At 43.9% G+C, this 17,091-nt stretch overlaps 1 protein-coding gene across 1 annotated transcript in view; it reads right to left on the bottom strand.

Annotated features, from left to right (window-relative positions):
* Nucleotides 1-280: 280 nt before the first annotated feature.
* hk2 (hexokinase 2) overlaps nt 281-17,091 on the bottom strand; it is a 110,990-nt gene continuing 94,179 nt past the window's right edge. Inside the window, exons 10-18 of the mRNA XM_071352669.1 lie at nt 13,361-13,665; nt 12,413-12,561; nt 11,195-11,314; nt 4,824-4,919; nt 4,485-4,584; nt 4,160-4,343; nt 3,594-3,749; nt 3,064-3,300; nt 281-1,440 (exon numbers count right to left, since the gene is read on the bottom strand). Coding sequence (XP_071208770.1) covers nt 1,296-1,440; nt 3,064-3,300; nt 3,594-3,749; nt 4,160-4,343; nt 4,485-4,584; nt 4,824-4,919; nt 11,195-11,314; nt 12,413-12,561; nt 13,361-13,665 — 1,492 coding nt within the window. The 3' untranslated portion in view covers nt 281-1,295. The remainder of the gene's footprint in view (nt 1,441-3,063; nt 3,301-3,593; nt 3,750-4,159; nt 4,344-4,484; nt 4,585-4,823; nt 4,920-11,194; nt 11,315-12,412; nt 12,562-13,360; nt 13,666-17,091) is intronic.

The following is a 17,091-nucleotide window of genomic DNA, read 5'->3' as shown; positions in this document are numbered from 1 at the left end:
GTGTTGGGTTTTGTGGGTGGTGTCTTCTGTCTTTGTGTTCTGCACCAGATAGGACTGTCTCGGTTTTCACGTTTGTTATTTTGTATTTTGTATAGTGTTCACGTTATCGTCTCTTTGTTTATTAAACATGTTGAACACTAGCCGCGCTGCATTTTGGTCCTCTCCTTCACCAACGGAAGAAAACCGTTACAACAATATAAGTAGTTTTTTTAAAGTTACAAACAACACAAATAAACGAACGAAGAAACACAATCGGTTGGGGACACGTAAAACGTCAGCCTTCTTCTCCGGCACCATTTATTATATTATGTTAGTGGTTACTCCCAGACCTAGGTTCAAGTACTATTCAAAATCTTTCAAGTCCTTAAAGAGATAGTTAAAAAAAAATACACAATGGTTTAAGCAGTCTATGGACGCGGTATGACAGCAATCCATGCTTTGGTTTAGTTACCCTGGCACTGTTTCCACATGCTAATGTTTACGCATTTGTGGCACGGAACCATGTCATTGAACCGATATTAGCATTTTTCGCGCATCATGTGCAAATGATCCAAAACTTTCTCAAATATATTGCGAAGCTCAACAAAATCACTTATACAGTGCATTCGGAAAGTATTCAGACCCCTTGACTTTTCCCAACCTTATTCTAAAATTGATAAAATAGTTTCCCCCCCTTCATCAATCTACACACAATACCCCACCCTATAATGACAAAGCAAAAACAGGTTTTTAGACACTTTTGCAAATGTATTAAAAATAAAAAGCTGAAATAAAAAGTATTCAGACCCTTTACTCAGTACTATGTTGAAGCACCTTTGGCAGCAATAACAGCCTCAAGAATTCTCTGCAAAGTCCCTATTTAATGTGGCCCAGCTGCTACACACTTTCTCTTACAAACACACCATCTCCTACCCCACCGCTCACAACGCGTTCACACCCACACAAGCGCTCTCAAACTAGGACAAACAGACACATACAACAATAATCAAATAAAATAGTAAAAAAAAACTGGTGATGCAGGCTTGTGAACATGACATAATTTGCTTAACAGATGCGATGTGGCCTAGCAAATCTGTCAGTAAGAAGTCCGTTGCGCTCCTTTTCCAGTATCCCTTTGTCATCCTGTGCTGTCCCTGTTGTGATCCAGTCCTTCATGAGTCCCAAATGGCCCCTATTCCCTATATAGTACACTACGTTTGACCAAAGTCTCTGGTCAAATGTAGTGCACTACATAGGAAATAGGGTGCCATTTTGGGAGACAGCCCTTGTCCTCAGCGTACCCAGAACTCCCCTGCTCAGCGTTGCCCGGCATCTCGGATGCGACAGGCCACCGCCGTTATGAGAGCCGCCCCCTTCCCACTGCCATCCTCTGATTGGATGAAAGTGACCTTGCACTGCGGCGCCAGGTCCCTGACAGTCTCATGCATGAAGTTGGAGAAGCTGTGAAGACGAGAGATGAGAGGCAGTTTACAATGTTATTTCTGAACATAAGACAATAGACCAGAAGCTGCAGGGAATGCAGGGGAGTGAGCTCACATGGCCAGAAGCAAGTGAATGAGGTAGATGCGCATAGGCAGATGCACATGTACTCACAGCTACTGTAAAAAGATGTGGTGAAAAGGCATTTGAGGGTAGACTTTAGGATTCCTAGATGCTTACTGCTGATTTCAACACTATATCACTCAAATTAAATATATTTGGGGAAAAAATGCATAAAGAAACCAAATAACTATATTTTGTAGCCTACAGTAAAAAAAAAAAAGACCTTTGAGAATGTTATCAAAACCATGGAAACAGACAGCTTGCATAAAAAGTTAGGTTAGAAGATCTCAATGTTTATCTTTTTGTCGCCCACTAATTTTATTCATAGATTCAGCCAGATTAAAAAAGAGAAACTAAAGACAATAAAGTAAAAAACTTCCAGATATCTAGTTATAGTGCCTTCAGAAAGTATTCTTACCCCTCGACCTTTTCTACATTTTGTTATGTTACAGCCTGAATTCAAAATGGGGTCAATAGTTATTTTCCCCCTCACCTATCTACATAGAATACCCCATAATGACAAAGCAAAAACATGTTTAGACATTTTTGCTAATTTATTGTAAATGAAATATCTCATTTACATATGTATTCACACCCCTGACTAAATACAGGTTAGAACCTTTGACATCTCTGTCAAGATGTTTGTTGATTATTACTAGACAGCCATTTTCAAGTTTTGCCATAGATTTTCAAGCTGATTCAAGTCAAAACTGTAACTAGGAACATTCAATGCCGTATTGGTAAGCAACTCCCTTGTATAACCTATTTGGCATTGTGTTTTAGGTAATTGTCCTGCTGAAAGCTGAATTTGACTCCCAGTGTCTGTTGGAAAGCGGACTGAACCAGGTTTTCCTCTAGGATTTTGCCAGTGCTTAGCTCTATTCCGTTTTTCATCCTAAAAAAACTCCCTAATCCTTGCCGATGTTAAGCATACCCATAAGATGATGCAGCCACCACCATGCTTGAAAATATGAAGAGTGGTACTCAGTTATGTGTTGTGTTGGATTTGCCCCAAACATAATGCTTCATATTCAGTACATAAAATGTATTTCTTTGCCACGATTTGCAGTTTTCCTTAAGTGCCTTATTACAAACAGGATGCATGTTTTGGAATATTTATATTCTGTACAGGCTTCCTTATTTTCACTCTGTAATTTAGGTTAGTATTGTTGAGTAAATCCTTTGTTTTCTACTATCATAGCCATTAAACTCTGTAACTGTTTTAAATTCACCATTGCCCTCATTGTGAAACCCCTGAGCGGTTTCCTTCCTCTTCGGCAACTTTGTTAGGAAGGACTAGGTGTAACTTTGCAGTCACTACACCATCCAAAGTGTAATTAATAACTTAACATTGCTCAAAAATATATTTTTTGTTGTTGAGATATTCAATCTCTGCCTGCCCCCCCCTACCAATAGGTGCCCTTCTTTGCGAGACATTGCAAAACCTCCCGGGTCTTTGTGGTTGAATATGTTTTGTGAGCTTTAACCTGACAGTATTATCACAAAAAAACAAGCACTCACTGTGGGTGTAGTTTGTAGAGTGTTCCGTCGACACCCACTGTAATTTTGAGCTCAGGGAGGTTGCGGTTCTGCCGGATCTTATCGACCACGGCAGCCAGGCCGGCACCACAGAGCTGGGCTGCGCGGCAAGCCACCACGCTACACACCTCCTTCACCAGGATGCTGTCGTCACACGTAGAGCTGGTCAGACCCAGGTGCTGCAGGATGGAGCGCACCTGCCTCAGGGCCAGACGGTCACTAACAGAGAGGCACAGACAACAGTCAAGTAAATATCAACGAGATCTATATCAAATCAACACTTTTTATGAACATAAATAGCACACGTTGTTCTCCATCCTTTGCTAGACATATCGAAATCGAATAGCTTTGATACACAGAAAAAGGGATTCACACATTGCTCCCACCATTTAAGCAACTTTTTTTAATGAAACACTTTTCCAATCTTCTTCTTGCTCGTCATGCATCAACACTAGATATTGATTGAAGGTGTGGTTACCACAAACATGACCAGACACTAGACACTGACTCACCTCTCGATCTGGGAGAGGAACTTGGTTTCAAAGATGCCTCTGGTCTTGAGCCTCTCAGAGAGTTTGCCTCGGAACAGCAGTCCCTTAGTAGTGAACTCCAGCAGTACGTTCCTCACTATCTCCCCAAGGTACATCCCACTGATCATCTTCTCATACCTGACAGAGAGAGAGCGAGAGAGAGCAAGAGAGAGAGAGAGCGAGACAAAGACACTTGATTCCTGTGGCTTACCCCTGGAAAACCAGCTATCAGGCTTTATGGATGAAAGTGTTATTGCCCTGGTGTGTGTCTAGTAGTCCCCAGCCTCCAAAGATACATCAACTTGAAAAAACAGTAAATAATAAATCCAATACACTCACAAGGAGATAAAGTTACAAACTCCTTTCTTTGTTCAGTTCATCCTTTGTAAGTCCTTTGTAAGTTCTTTCTTTATTATAAACTGGGTGGATCAAGCCCTGAATGCTGATTGGCTGAAAGCCTTAGCCATGGTATATTGGCCATATACCATACCCCCTCTGGCCTTATTGCTTAATTATAACACAACTGCAAACAAACAGTAATAGTCTACGTCTGTTTGCCAGGGTTGGCGGAGTGCTCATCCACGGCTTTGTCGAAGTCTGTGCTGAAGTTGTCCAGCTCTCCGTGGTCCCCGAACGCCCCCCACTCCATGTTAACACACATCTTCCCTTCGCTCCCATCCACCAGCTCCATGTTCTGCATCTCCTCCATGTAGCACACGTTGGTGCCAGTACCTGGAAAGAGGGGGAGTGAGTGAGTGAGTGAGTGAGTGAGAGAGAGAGGAAACTCATTGAAATAAAAGGGAGACCGTTGTTGATCTGTTACAGCCTGTGCTTGTGGCCCAGAAGGCACATCCCGTAGGCTCTGAGACTCACCTACGATGAGGCCCACCTCACACAGTGGGTCCTCGTAGCCACATGTCATCATGGTGCACACCGTATCATTCACCACGGCAACCACGTCCAGGTCAAACTCCTACAAAAACATCAACACGAAGAAGTACGGATCACTAACATGGAACAGTGTGCTATAACCAGAGGATTTCAGATTTGAGACTGGTATACTTTAACATCAACTTCCAAAATGGTTACGGACGGTGTACTTTCACGGTATCATATTCCATTTTTAAAGGATTTGAGATCCTACAGGTACTGTTTTGATTCTGGGCAGTGTAGGATTTTGAGAAAGCCCAGTCAGTAGGTGTGACCTCTGACCTCTCTGCGGTAGATAGCATCCTTCAGTAGAGTGACAACATCCTCCCCCTCGCAGCCAGTAGCTTTGAAACCCTTGGTCCACTTTAGCAGGATGCCCTGGAGGAGGAGAAGTAGGAGGAACGGACATCACATTAGGACAGGCATCTTTATCTGGAATGTTGATTAGTCGGAAACCTAAGACATGAAGGCCAGCCTTGGCACGTGAGGGTATTTGTTTTGGTTTGTTATGTTCCAGACTTATTCTAAAATTGATTAAATTGTTTTCCCCCCTTATTAATCTACACACAATATACCATGGCAAAGCAAAAACAGGTTTTTATACATGTTTCCTAATTTATTAAATATAAAAACTGAAATATCACATTTACATAAGTATTCAGACCCTTTACTCAGTACTTTGTTGAAGCACCTTTAGCAGCAATTACACCATTGAGTTTTCTTGGGTATGACGCTACAACCTAGGCACACCTGTGTTTGGGGAGTTTCTTCCATTCTTCTCTGCAGATCCTCTGAAGCTCTGTCAGTTTGGATGGGGAGCGTTGCTGCACAGCTATTTTCAGGTCTCTCCAGAGATGTTCGATTAGATTCAAGTCCAGGCTCTGGCTGGGCCACTCAAGGACATTCAGAGACTTGTCCCGAAGCCACTCCTGCGTTGTCTTGGCTGTGTGCTTAGGGCCGTTGTCCTGTTGGCAGGTGAACCTTCGCCCCAGTCTGAGGTCCTGAGCTCTCTTGAGCAGGTTGTCATCAAGGATCTCTGTACTTTCCTCCGTTCATATTTGCCTCGATACTGACTAGTCTCCCAGTCCCTGCTGCTGAAAAACAATTCCACAGCATGATGCTGCCACCACCATGCTTCACCGTAGGGATGGTGGCAGGTTTCCTAAAGACGTGATGCTTGGCATTCAGGCCAAAGAGTTCAATCTTTATTTCATCAGACCAGAGATTCTTGTTTCTCATGGTCCGAGAGTATTTAGGTGCCTTTTGGCAAACTCCAAGCGGGCGGTCATGTGCCTTTTACTGATGAGTGGCTTCCTTCCTTCCACTCGACCATAAAGGCCACAGAGGAACTCTAGAGCTGTCAAGAGTGACCATCGGGGTTCTTGGTCACCTCCCTGACCAAGGACCTTTCCCCCTGATCGCTCAGTTTGGCCAGCTCTAGGAAAAATCTTGGTGGTTCCAAACTTCTTCCATTTAAGAATGATGGGGGCCACTGTGTTCTTGGGGACCTTCAATGCTGCAGACATTTTTTGGTACCCTTACCCTGATATGTGCCTCGACACAATCCTGTCTCGAAGCTCTACGGACAATTGCTTCGACCTCATGGCTTGGTTTTTGCTCTGACATGCACTGTCAACTGTGGGACCTTATATAGACAGATGTGTGCCTTTCAAATTTTATTTAAATTAATTAAATACATTTATTTTATTTAACTAAGCAAGTCAGTTAAGAACAAAATCTTATTTGCAACTGCGACCTGGCCAAGATAAAGAAAAGCAGTTTGACACATACAACACAAACATACAGTCAATAATACAATAGACAACGTCTATATACAGTATGTGCAAATGAGGTAGGATAAGGGAGGTAAGGCAATAAATAGGCCATGGTGGCGAAGTAATTACAATATAGCAATTAAACACTGGATTGGTAGATGTGCAGAATATATATATATATATATATATATATATATATATATATATATATATATATATATATATATATATATATGAATGTGCAAGTAGAGATACTGGGGTGCAAAGGAGCAAGATAAATAAATAAATACAGTATGTGGATGAGGTATTTGGATGGGCTATTTACAGATGGGCTATGTACAGGTGCGGTGATCTGTGAGCTACTTTGACAGCTGGTGCTTAAAGCTAGTGAGGGAGATATGAGTCTCCAGCGTCAGTGATTTTTGCAATTCGTTCCAGTCATTGGCAGCATAGAACTGGAAGGAAAGGCAGCCAAAGGAAGAATTGGCTTTGGGGGTGACCAGTGAGATATACCTGCTGGAGCGCGTGCTATGGGTGGGTGCTGCTATGGTGACCAGTGAGCTGAGATAAGGCGGGGCTTTACCTAGCAGAGACTTGTAGATGACCTGGAGCTAGTGGGTTTGGCGACGAGTATGAAGCGAGGGCCAGCCAACGAGAGCGTACAGGTCGCAGTGGTGGGTAGTATATGGAGCTTTGGTGACAAAACGGATGGCACTGTGATAGACTGCATCCAGTTTGTTGAGTAGAGTGTTGGAGGCTATTTTGTAAATGACATCGCCAAAGTCGAGGATCAGTAGGATAGTCAGTTTTACGAGGGTATGTTTGGCAGCATGAGTGAAGGATGCTTCGTTGCAAAATAGGATCCAATTCTAGATTTAATTTTGGATTGGAGATGCTTAATGTGAGCCTGGAAGGAGAATTTACATTCTAACCAGACACCTAGGTATTTGTAGTTGTCCACATATTCTAAGTCAGAACCGTCCAGAGTAGTGATGCTGGATGGGCGGGCAGGTGCGGGCAGCAATCGGTTGAAGAGCATGCATTTAGTTTTACTTGCATTTTAGAGCAGTTGGAGGCCACGGAAGGAGAGCTGTATGGCATTGAAGCTCGTCTGGAGGTTAGTTAACACAGTGTCCAAAGAAGGGTCAGAGGTATACAGAATGGTGTCGTCTGCTTAGAGGTGGATCAGAGAATCCCCAGCAGCAACAGCGACAATGACGGCCTACCCCCACCAAACCCTAACGACGCGGGGCCAATTGTGCGCCGCTCTATGGGACTCCCAATCATAGCCGGTTGTGATATAGCCTGGAATCGAACCAGGGTTTGTAGCACTGAGATGCAGTGCCTTAGACCTCTGCGCCACTCGGGGGCCCCAAATCATGTCCAATCTATTGAATTTACCACAGGTGGACTCCAATAAAGTTGTAGAAACATCAAGGATGATCAATGGAAACAGAATGCACCTGAGCTCAATTTCAAGTCTCATAGCAAAGGGTCTAAATACTTGGTATTTCTGTTTCTTATTGTTAATACATTTGCAAAAATGTTTAAAAAAAGAAAAGTTTTTGCTTTGTCATCATGGGGTATTGTGTGTAGATTGCTGAGGATTTTACAAAAAAAATAATTTTTGAATAAGGCTGTAACGTAACAAAATGTGGAAAAAGTCAAGGGGTCCTAATACTTTCTGAAGGCACTGTTATTACAGTTCCAGTCAAAAGTTGACACCTACACATTCAAAGGTTTTTCTTTATTTTAACTATTTTCTATATTGTATAATAACAGTGAGGACATCAAAACTATGAAACAACACATATGGAATCATGTAGTAACCAAAAAAAAGTGTTCAACAAATCCAAATATATTTCAAATTTGAGTTATTTCAAAGTAGCCACCCTTTGCCTTGATGACAGCTTTGTACACTCTTGGCTCCTTGTGCGAGTTTGGTTATTGAACTGGTGATGTGGAAACCCCACACCCTTGAGCCTGCTACTATATATATATATATATAGCCTGGAATCGAACCAAGGTTTGTAGCACTGAGATGCAGTGCCTTAGACCTCTGCGCCACTCGGGAGCCCCAAATCATGTCCAATCTATTGAATTTACCACAGGTGGACTCATACATATACATATACACACACACACACACACACACACACACACACACACACACACACACACACACACACACACACACACACACACACACACACACACACACACACACACACACACACACACACACACACACACACACACACACACACTTCCGTTCAAAAGTTTGGGGTCACTTAGAAATGTCCTTGTTTTTGAAAGAAAAGCAAATTTTTTGTCCATTAAAATAACATCAAATTGATCAGAAATACAGTATAGACATTGTTAATGTTGTAAATGACTATTGTAGGTGGAAACGGTTGATTTTGAATGGAATATCTACATAGGTGTACAGAGGCTCATTATCAGCATCACTCCTGTGTTCCAATGGCACGTCGTGTTAGCTAATCCAAGTTTATCATTTTAAAAGGCTAATTGATCATTAGCAAACCCTTTTTCAATTATGTTAGCACAGTTGTAAACTGTTGTGCTGATTAAAGAAGCAATTAAACTGGCCTTCTTTAGACTAGTTGTGTATCTGGAGCATCAGCATTTTTGGATTCGATTACAGGCTCAAAATGGCCAGAAACAAAGAACTTTCTTCTGAAACTCGTCAGTCTATTCTTGTTCTGAGGAATGAAGGCTATTCCATGTGAGAAATTGCCAAGAAACTGAAGATCTCGTACAACGCTGTGTACTACTCCCTTCACAGAACAGCGCAAACTGTCGCTAGCCAGAATAGAAAGAGGAGTGGGAGGCCTGGTGCACAACTGAGCAAGAGGACAAGTACATTAGAGTGTCTAGTTTGAGAAACAGATGCCTCACAAGTCCTCAACTGGCAGCTTCATTAAATAGTACCCGCAAAACACCAGTCTCAACGTCAACAGTGAAGAGGCGACTCCGGGATGCTGTTCCTCCGTCCAGTGTCTGTGTTCTTTTTCCCATCTTAATCATTTCTTTTTATTGGCCAGTCTGAGATGTGGCTTTTTCTTTGTCTCTTGACTTCTTCATTTTATAAGAAACATTCATGTGTTGAAAATCCCAAATTGTTTGCATAGTCAACTTACACACAGCTCTGACACACACACTTACCCCACCAGAAAAGATTAAGATGGGCAAAAGAACACAGACATTGGACAGAGGAATATACATTTGTTTTACTGAAGGACCGTTCTGTTTGCGCTCTCTGTTGTAAAACTGTTGTTTGTTGGACATTAAGTGTATGGCGTCATTTTGAAACGAGACATGGGAAAAACTTCATGGATGAGGCGGACAAGGCTGAAGGAATCAAGCTACAAAAATCAAGCTAGAGGAGAGCTACAAAGTTGAGCAGTGCTTTGCTAAACATGGAAAACCATTTACTAATGGAGAATATATCAAGGAGGCTTTACTTAGTAGTTCCCAGGCTTAATTTGATGGATTGCCTAACAAAGACAAAATCATCTCAAAGACATGCCTGTGTCTGCCAGAACTGTTGAAGGGCGCGTTACGGAGATTGTTGAAAATGGTTGAAAATGTAAAGGAACAGCAAACTGTAGCGTTAAAAGATGCACCTATGTTTAGTGTGGCTCTTGATGAGAGTGTGGATGTGAATGACATCCTACGTCTGACGGTTGTTGCAAGATACTGTGACCCAGAGTAGGTAAGTGAGGAGCCGCTTGGTCTATAACCCATGCATGGTACTACTAAAGGGGAAGATGTAGCAAAAGCATTCACAGATCATTTTGGAGGAGAGAGGTGTCGATATTAAAAACATCTCGCTATTACAACTGACGGTGCCCCCGCTATGGTGGGGAAACAAAAAAGATTTGCAAAGCTGATTGAAGAAAAGATTGGCCGGGCCTCCTGAGTGGCCCAGCGATCTAAGGCCACTCAGGAGTGCTAGACCCGGGTTCATTCCTGGGAGTCCCATAGGACGGCACATAACTGGCCCAGCGTCGTCAGGGTTAGAGGAGGGTTTGGGCGGGGGGGGACTTTACTTGGCTCATCGCGCCCTAGAGACTCCTTGTGGCGGACCGGGTGTCTGCAGGCTGACCCAGGTCGCCAGTTGAACGGTGTTTCCTCCGACACATGTGTGGCTGGCTTCTGGGTTAAGCTGGCGGGTGTTAAGGAGCATGGTTAGGAGGGTCATGTTTCGCCTCTCCCAAGCCTGTTGGGGAGTTGCAGTGATGAGACAAGATTGAAATTGGGGAGAAAAAGGGGTGTAAAAAAAAAGAATGTCACTATCATTCACCAAGAGAAACTGTGTTCCAAGATCAAGCCTGTGGTGCTGATGGACAGCACCTCTCTTTAGTGAGCTATGGAATTCTTCCATTTGTGGGCAATTAGATATTCAATAGGCACAATTAGTTGTAATGCACATATGAAAATCCTAACTGGCACGCAGATCGTTAGAAATGGTAGGGTAAATTGTAAATTGGCACTCTACACAAAAAAGGTCTATGCTATGTCAGGATCACAGGCTACAGGCACCTAGAGCATGCGTGAATAGACCATGTGTTGCACTCCGACCACTCCTGTCAACACTTGTCCTTCCAAGCGTTGGCCTGGGAATGATGAGGTGCAGACAGAGCATGATGAGTGTTCTCTAGTCTTCTCAACGTTTTGTCTGTGAGAGTTTCAACAGTAGGTGGTCAATCGATAAAAAAACGATTGAAATGCATTGCTTTTTGTGTATGTGTGGTGTGTATATGTGGTGTGTGTGTGTGTGTGTGTGTGTGTGTGTGTGTGTGTGTGTGTGTGTGTGTGTGTGTGTGTGTGTGTGTGTGTGCTTGCTTTTTTTACCTGGTCCAGTTTGCTCTGATGGCACGGGAAGGAGAAGGTGAAGCCGAGGGGCAAGGACGCTCCTTTCATACCCATGTACTCCAGGAAGTCAGCAATGCAGTGCACTATGTGGTCAAACAGCTGACAGGGAGAGAGAGAACAGAGAGAGAAGGAGAGAACGAGAGAGATGACAGAGAGAAAGGGAAATAGAAAAGAGTGAGTGAGAAAGAGAGAAAAGATAGGTCAAATTACCAATGCAGTGGACTGGGACTGAGCTCTACCTATTAGGGTTGGCCAATATTTTATATCTATGGATGATAATTGAAAGCCATTGTCGATGGTGACGACATAGTGAATTGACAGACGGTGGTTTAGCCTATTTGAACTTGACTGGCGCCATTCCTATTTGCTTTAGCTTATTTCAATAAATAGCCTATGTTGTACAGGCCTACAGAACGCAAGAGAGGAATGTAGGCTAGACAGCAGAGAATTCCACTAAAGCATCACAAAATGTCCAGTCAGAAAATATTGTTTCTCTTTCTCTCTCTGTCGGATGCATGGGCCTTATAGCCTAAACTTGTACATGTTTTATAACTGACACTCCTTAACTATATTGTCTAGCTGTTAAAAAAAAACGTAGGCTATATTCCCTTCTCTCCCTTCAATATGAATATGACCTTTGGGCTAGGCTACGCTTTCATCGTTTTATGCATGCATGGCTTTCTCCCGATCAAACAATGAATGAATCTAACGGCGTTCCATCTCAAAGTTGTTTAAATATCCTAAAAACGTAAGGTAGCCATGGGACTGATAATGAAAGAGAACAAACAATATCAATGGCCTATAGAAAAATATAATGACAAGTTAAATCAAGTTTAAATTATCAGTGCAGGGCGAAAAAATCCCTCCATGTGAGGTTAAAATCTAAATGGCCAATAACCTCTCCTCCTACGCCTATCATAAAAGTTTGAAGACAAATGAAAGTTATGAACAGCAGCCTATTTCCCAAATATTTGAATAGCCTAAGAAGATACTGTTGTCCTACAGTTGTCGCTTTCAAAAAGAACAAGAATATAATCCTCAAGTCTCATCTTTCAAAATACATAGAGTCCTCTTAATTTACAGCATTTCTCACACACAGACAACCAAAAGTTCCCAAATTAGCAGGAAAGATTGGGGGAAACTTCATTGCACGAGGTGCTCAAGTTCAGAACGGCTGTCAGTGAAAACACGGTTTACCTCCTCTCCAGTGCCCTGCATGGCCTCCTGGGGAATGGAGTAAATCTTGTTGTGCATCTCCACACTGCGTCTCTTCCCGCACCGCACACGCACCAGCAGTACCCGGAAGTTGGTTCCTCCCAAGTCCAGGGCCAAGAATTCACCGTTTTCTGATGAGTTCAATGAGCACAATGGGGAGAGAAGCTAAGAAAGTAAGATAACCCCCAAACTGCTAAATATAATTTTGGAGTGTTATGTGCCTTGTTAAGGACCACAACAGCAGTAGGTGCTCACATCCTAACATACATTTTGTCAGCCATGGATTTCCAACCGCTGAGATTTTGATTGCTGGCCCATCTCTCTAACCCAGGGGTGTCAAACTCATTTACCCCAGGAGCCGCATTGGGTCTTAAACAAACGCAGGGCCGTACTGAAAATGTATTACATTTCCTCGCTTTCAATAATTGTATAAAAATAGTCCTCTATCCATTGTTTTTGGAATTTTCCATGCTCCCTGACTGTCTAGCTTTCATTTAGGTGACTATTAGTGAGCTAGACACAATCAATAAACTGTATTATAAGTCCATTATAATTCGATTTGGTTTTAATAATTTGCAACTATATTGAGTTTGTGTTTTTATTTGTAACAGCTTAAGGCTTTCTTCTCAGTTTCCTGCTATAGCCCTGCCAAGGACATCCATCTATTATCAAGGTTTTTCAAGGCCCATCATTAGCTTATGGCTCCCTCTCAACTGCATTTCCTCGATTACTCGCGTCCCCTGTTCTCACCTCCTAAAAACCCATTGGATGAGGTCAGAGGTCACTCCCCTCTGACTTTCTAATCCAATTGGTTTTGAAAAGCGGGCAAGGAGAGACGACATGAGGAATCAAGAAAATGCCATTGAGATTCTCCCACAGATAACACCCCTCTCCCTCCTCTCTCCATCTTCTCTTCTCTTGACCCTGTACCTGTGCCGTCGGGCATGGAGCGAACAAAGGTGGGTAGCATCTTGACGGTGGCTTGGTCATGACTCTCCTTGGCCAAGCCTCTGTTCATCTCCTCTCCCATCCTCCTTTTCACGTCCAGCAGCTGCTCCTGGCTCAGACGCAGAGCGTCCGGGATACGCTGCCGCCCGGCATGCTGGATAGCCAGCCGAAACGCCACTGCTGTCACCATGGCCGCTCCCTTCCCACTTCCGTCCTCCGAGCGCAGGAAACGCACGTTGCAATCCGGCACAAGCCGCCGCACCATCTTGTGGAGCCGCCGCGCAAACCTGGGAGAGGAGGTACAACTTTATTTTAAGCTTATAAAACTTTATTAAAAGGCTTATTAGCTATTAGTAAACTGTTTGTAAATTAAATATATTTGATCATGTTTCAGTTACTAGGGAATACATGTACAGTATTAGTCAAAAGTTTGGACACACCTACTCATTCAAGGGTTTTTCTTTATTTTTTTCTATTTTCTACATTTTTTTCTACTAAAAGTGTTAAACAAATCTAAATATATTTTAGATTTTAGATTCTTCAAAGTAGCCACCCTTTAACTTGATGACAGCCTTGCACACTCTTGGCATTCTCTCAACCACCTTCTACTGCCGGTACGGGGCACGGAACCCCGCCGATCCTCTACGACTGGAATACCGACATAATCTGCCCGAGGACTCCAACAGGCCCCTCAGGTGCGACGCCAGCTGAAGGCCCATTCTGCTAACCTGCTAGGCCTGCTAGCTACCTAGAGCTACCTGGAACCCTACTAATTCCACGACTTGTCTATCGACGTCACCGCACGAAGAGGCAAAAACAGACTTACACCCATCGCGACGTCCCCCAAAGGCTAACTTGCTAGCCCCGGTCTGCTAACTGCTAGCTTGCCTGCCCCGGTCTGCTAACTGCTAGCTCTCCTGCCCCGGTCTGCTAACTGGTAGCTTGCCTGCCCCGGTCTGCTAACTGCTAGCCCCTGCTAACTGCTTGCTTGCTAACCCGGTCTGCTAACTGCTAGCTTGCCAGCCCCGGTCTGCTAACTGCTAGCTTGTTAGCATCGGCCTGCTAACTGTCTGAATCGCCGTGTTCCCAGTCAGCCCAACCACTCACTGGACCCATATGTTCACTTGGCTAAGCATGCCTCTCTCTAATATCAATATGCCTCGTCCATTACTGTCCTGGTTAGTGATTACTGTCTTATTTCACTGTAGAGCCTCTAGCCCTGCTCAATATGCCTTAACCAACAATGTTGTTCCACCTCCTACCTATGTGATGACATCACCTGGTTTAAACGTCTCTAGAGACTATATCTCTCTCATCATTACTCAATGCCTAGGTTTACCTCCAATGTACTCACATCCTACCTTACCTTTGTCTGAATCTATGCCTTGAATCTATGCTATCGAGCCCAGAAACCTGCTCCTTTTACTCTCTCTTTTCCGAACGTGCTAGACAGCCAGTTCGTATAGCATTAAGCCATACCCTTATCCTACTTCTCCTCTGTTCCTCTGGTGATGTAGAGGTTAATCCAGGTCCTGCAGTGCCTAGCCCCACTCCCACTCCCCAGGTGCTCTCATTTGTTGACTTCTGTAACCGTAAATGCCTTGGTTTCATGCATGTTAAAATTAGAAGCCTACTCCCTAAGTTTGTTTTACTCACTGCTTTAGCACACTCTGCCAACCCGGATGTCTTAGCCGTGTCTGAATCCTGGCTTAGGAAACCACAGAAAACCCTGAAATCTCCATCGCTAACTATAACATTTTCCGCCAAGATAGAACTGCCAAAGGGGGCGGTGTTGCAATCTACTGCAAAGATAGTATCCAAGTCTGTACCCAAACAATTCGAGCTTCTACTTCTAAAAATTCCAGAAACAAGTCTCTCACTGTTGCCGCTTGCTATAGACCTCCCTCTGCCCCCAGCTGTGCCCTCGATACCATATGTGAATTGATTGCGCCCCATCTATCTTCTGAGCTCGTGCTACTAGGTGACCTAAACTGGGACATGCTTAACACCCCCGGCCATCCAACAATCTAAGCTTGATGCCCTCAATCTCACACAAATTATCAATGAACCTACCAGGTACAACTCCAAATCCGTAAACACGGGGACCCTCATAGATGTCATCCTAACTAACTCGCCCTCCAAATACACCTCTGCTGTTTTCAATCAAGATCTCAGTGATCACTGCCTCATTGCCTGCATCCGTAATGGGTCAGCGACCAAACGACCACCCCTCATCACTGTCAAACGCTCCCTAAAACACTTCAGGAAGCAGGCCTTTCTAATCGACCTGGCCGGGGTATCCTGGAATGACATTGACATCCCGTCAATAGATGATGCCTGGCTATTCTTTAAAAGTGCCTTCCTCACCATCTTAAAAAAGCATGCCCCATTCAATTTTAAAAAAAATAGGAATATATATAGTTCTTGGTTCACTCCAGACCTGTCTGCCCTTGACCAGCACAAAAACATCCTGTGGCGTTCTGCATTAGCATCGAATAGCCCCCGTGATATGCAACTTTTCAGGGAAGTTAGGAACAAATATACACAGGCAGTTTGAAAAAGCTAGCCTTACCTTTCCTAACAGAAATATGCATCCTGTAGTACTAACTCAAAAAAGTTCTGGGACACTGTAAATTCCATGGAGAATAAGAGCACCTCCTCCCAGCTGCCCACTGCTCTGAGGCTAGGAAACACTGTCACCACCGATAAATCCACTATAATTGAGAATTTCAATAAGCATTTCTCTACGGCTGGCCATGCTTTCCACCTGGCTACCCCTACCCCGGTCAACTGAACGGCACCCTCCACAGCAACCCGCCAAAGCCCCCACCATTTCTCCTTCACCCAAATCCAGACAGCTGATGTTCTGAAGTAGCTGCAAAATCTGGACCCCTACAAATCAGCCGGGCTAGACAATCTGAACCCTCTCTTTCTAAAATGATCTGCCAAAATTGTTGCAACCCCTATTACTAGCCTGTTCAACTTCTCTTTCGTATCGTCTGAGATTCCCAAAGATTGGAAAGCTGCCGCGGTCATCCCCCTCTTCAAAGGGGGTGACAATCTAGACCCAAACTGCTACAGACCTATATCTATCCTACCCTGTCTTTCTAAGGTCTTCGAAAGCCAAGTTAACAAACAGATTACCGACCATTTCGAATCCCACCGTACCTTCTCCGCTATGCAATCTGGTTTCAGAGGTGGTCATGGGTGCACCTCAGCCACGCTCAAGGTCCTAAACGACATCATAACCGCCATCGATAAGAGACATTACTGCGCAGCCATATTCATCGACCTGGCCAAGGCTTTCGACTCTGTCAATCACCACATTCTTATTGGCAGACTCGACGGCCTTGGTTTCTCAAATGATTGCCTCGCCTGGTTTACCAACTACTTCTCTGATTGAGTTCAGTGTGTCAAATCGGAGGGCCTGTTGTCCGGACCTCTGGCAGTCTCTATGGGGGTGCCACAGGGTTCAATCCTCGGGCCGACTCTTCTCTGTATACATCAATGATGTTGCTCTTGCTGCTGGTGATTCTCTGATACACCTCTACGCAGACGACACCATTCTGTATACTTCTGGCCCCTCTTTGGACACTGTGTTAACTAACCTCCAGACGAGCTTCAATGCCATACAACTCTCCTTCCGTGGCCTCCAACTGCTCTTAAATGCAAGTAAAACTAAATGCATGCTATTCAACCGATCACTGCTCGCA

Source organism: Salvelinus alpinus, chromosome 19 (genome assembly GCF_045679555.1).
Source record: "Salvelinus alpinus chromosome 19, SLU_Salpinus.1, whole genome shotgun sequence".
NCBI lineage: Eukaryota > Metazoa > Chordata > Actinopteri > Salmoniformes > Salmonidae > Salvelinus > Salvelinus alpinus.
Note: the sequence above shows the minus strand (reverse complement) of the source record. Positions and strands in the feature narration are given on the sequence as shown.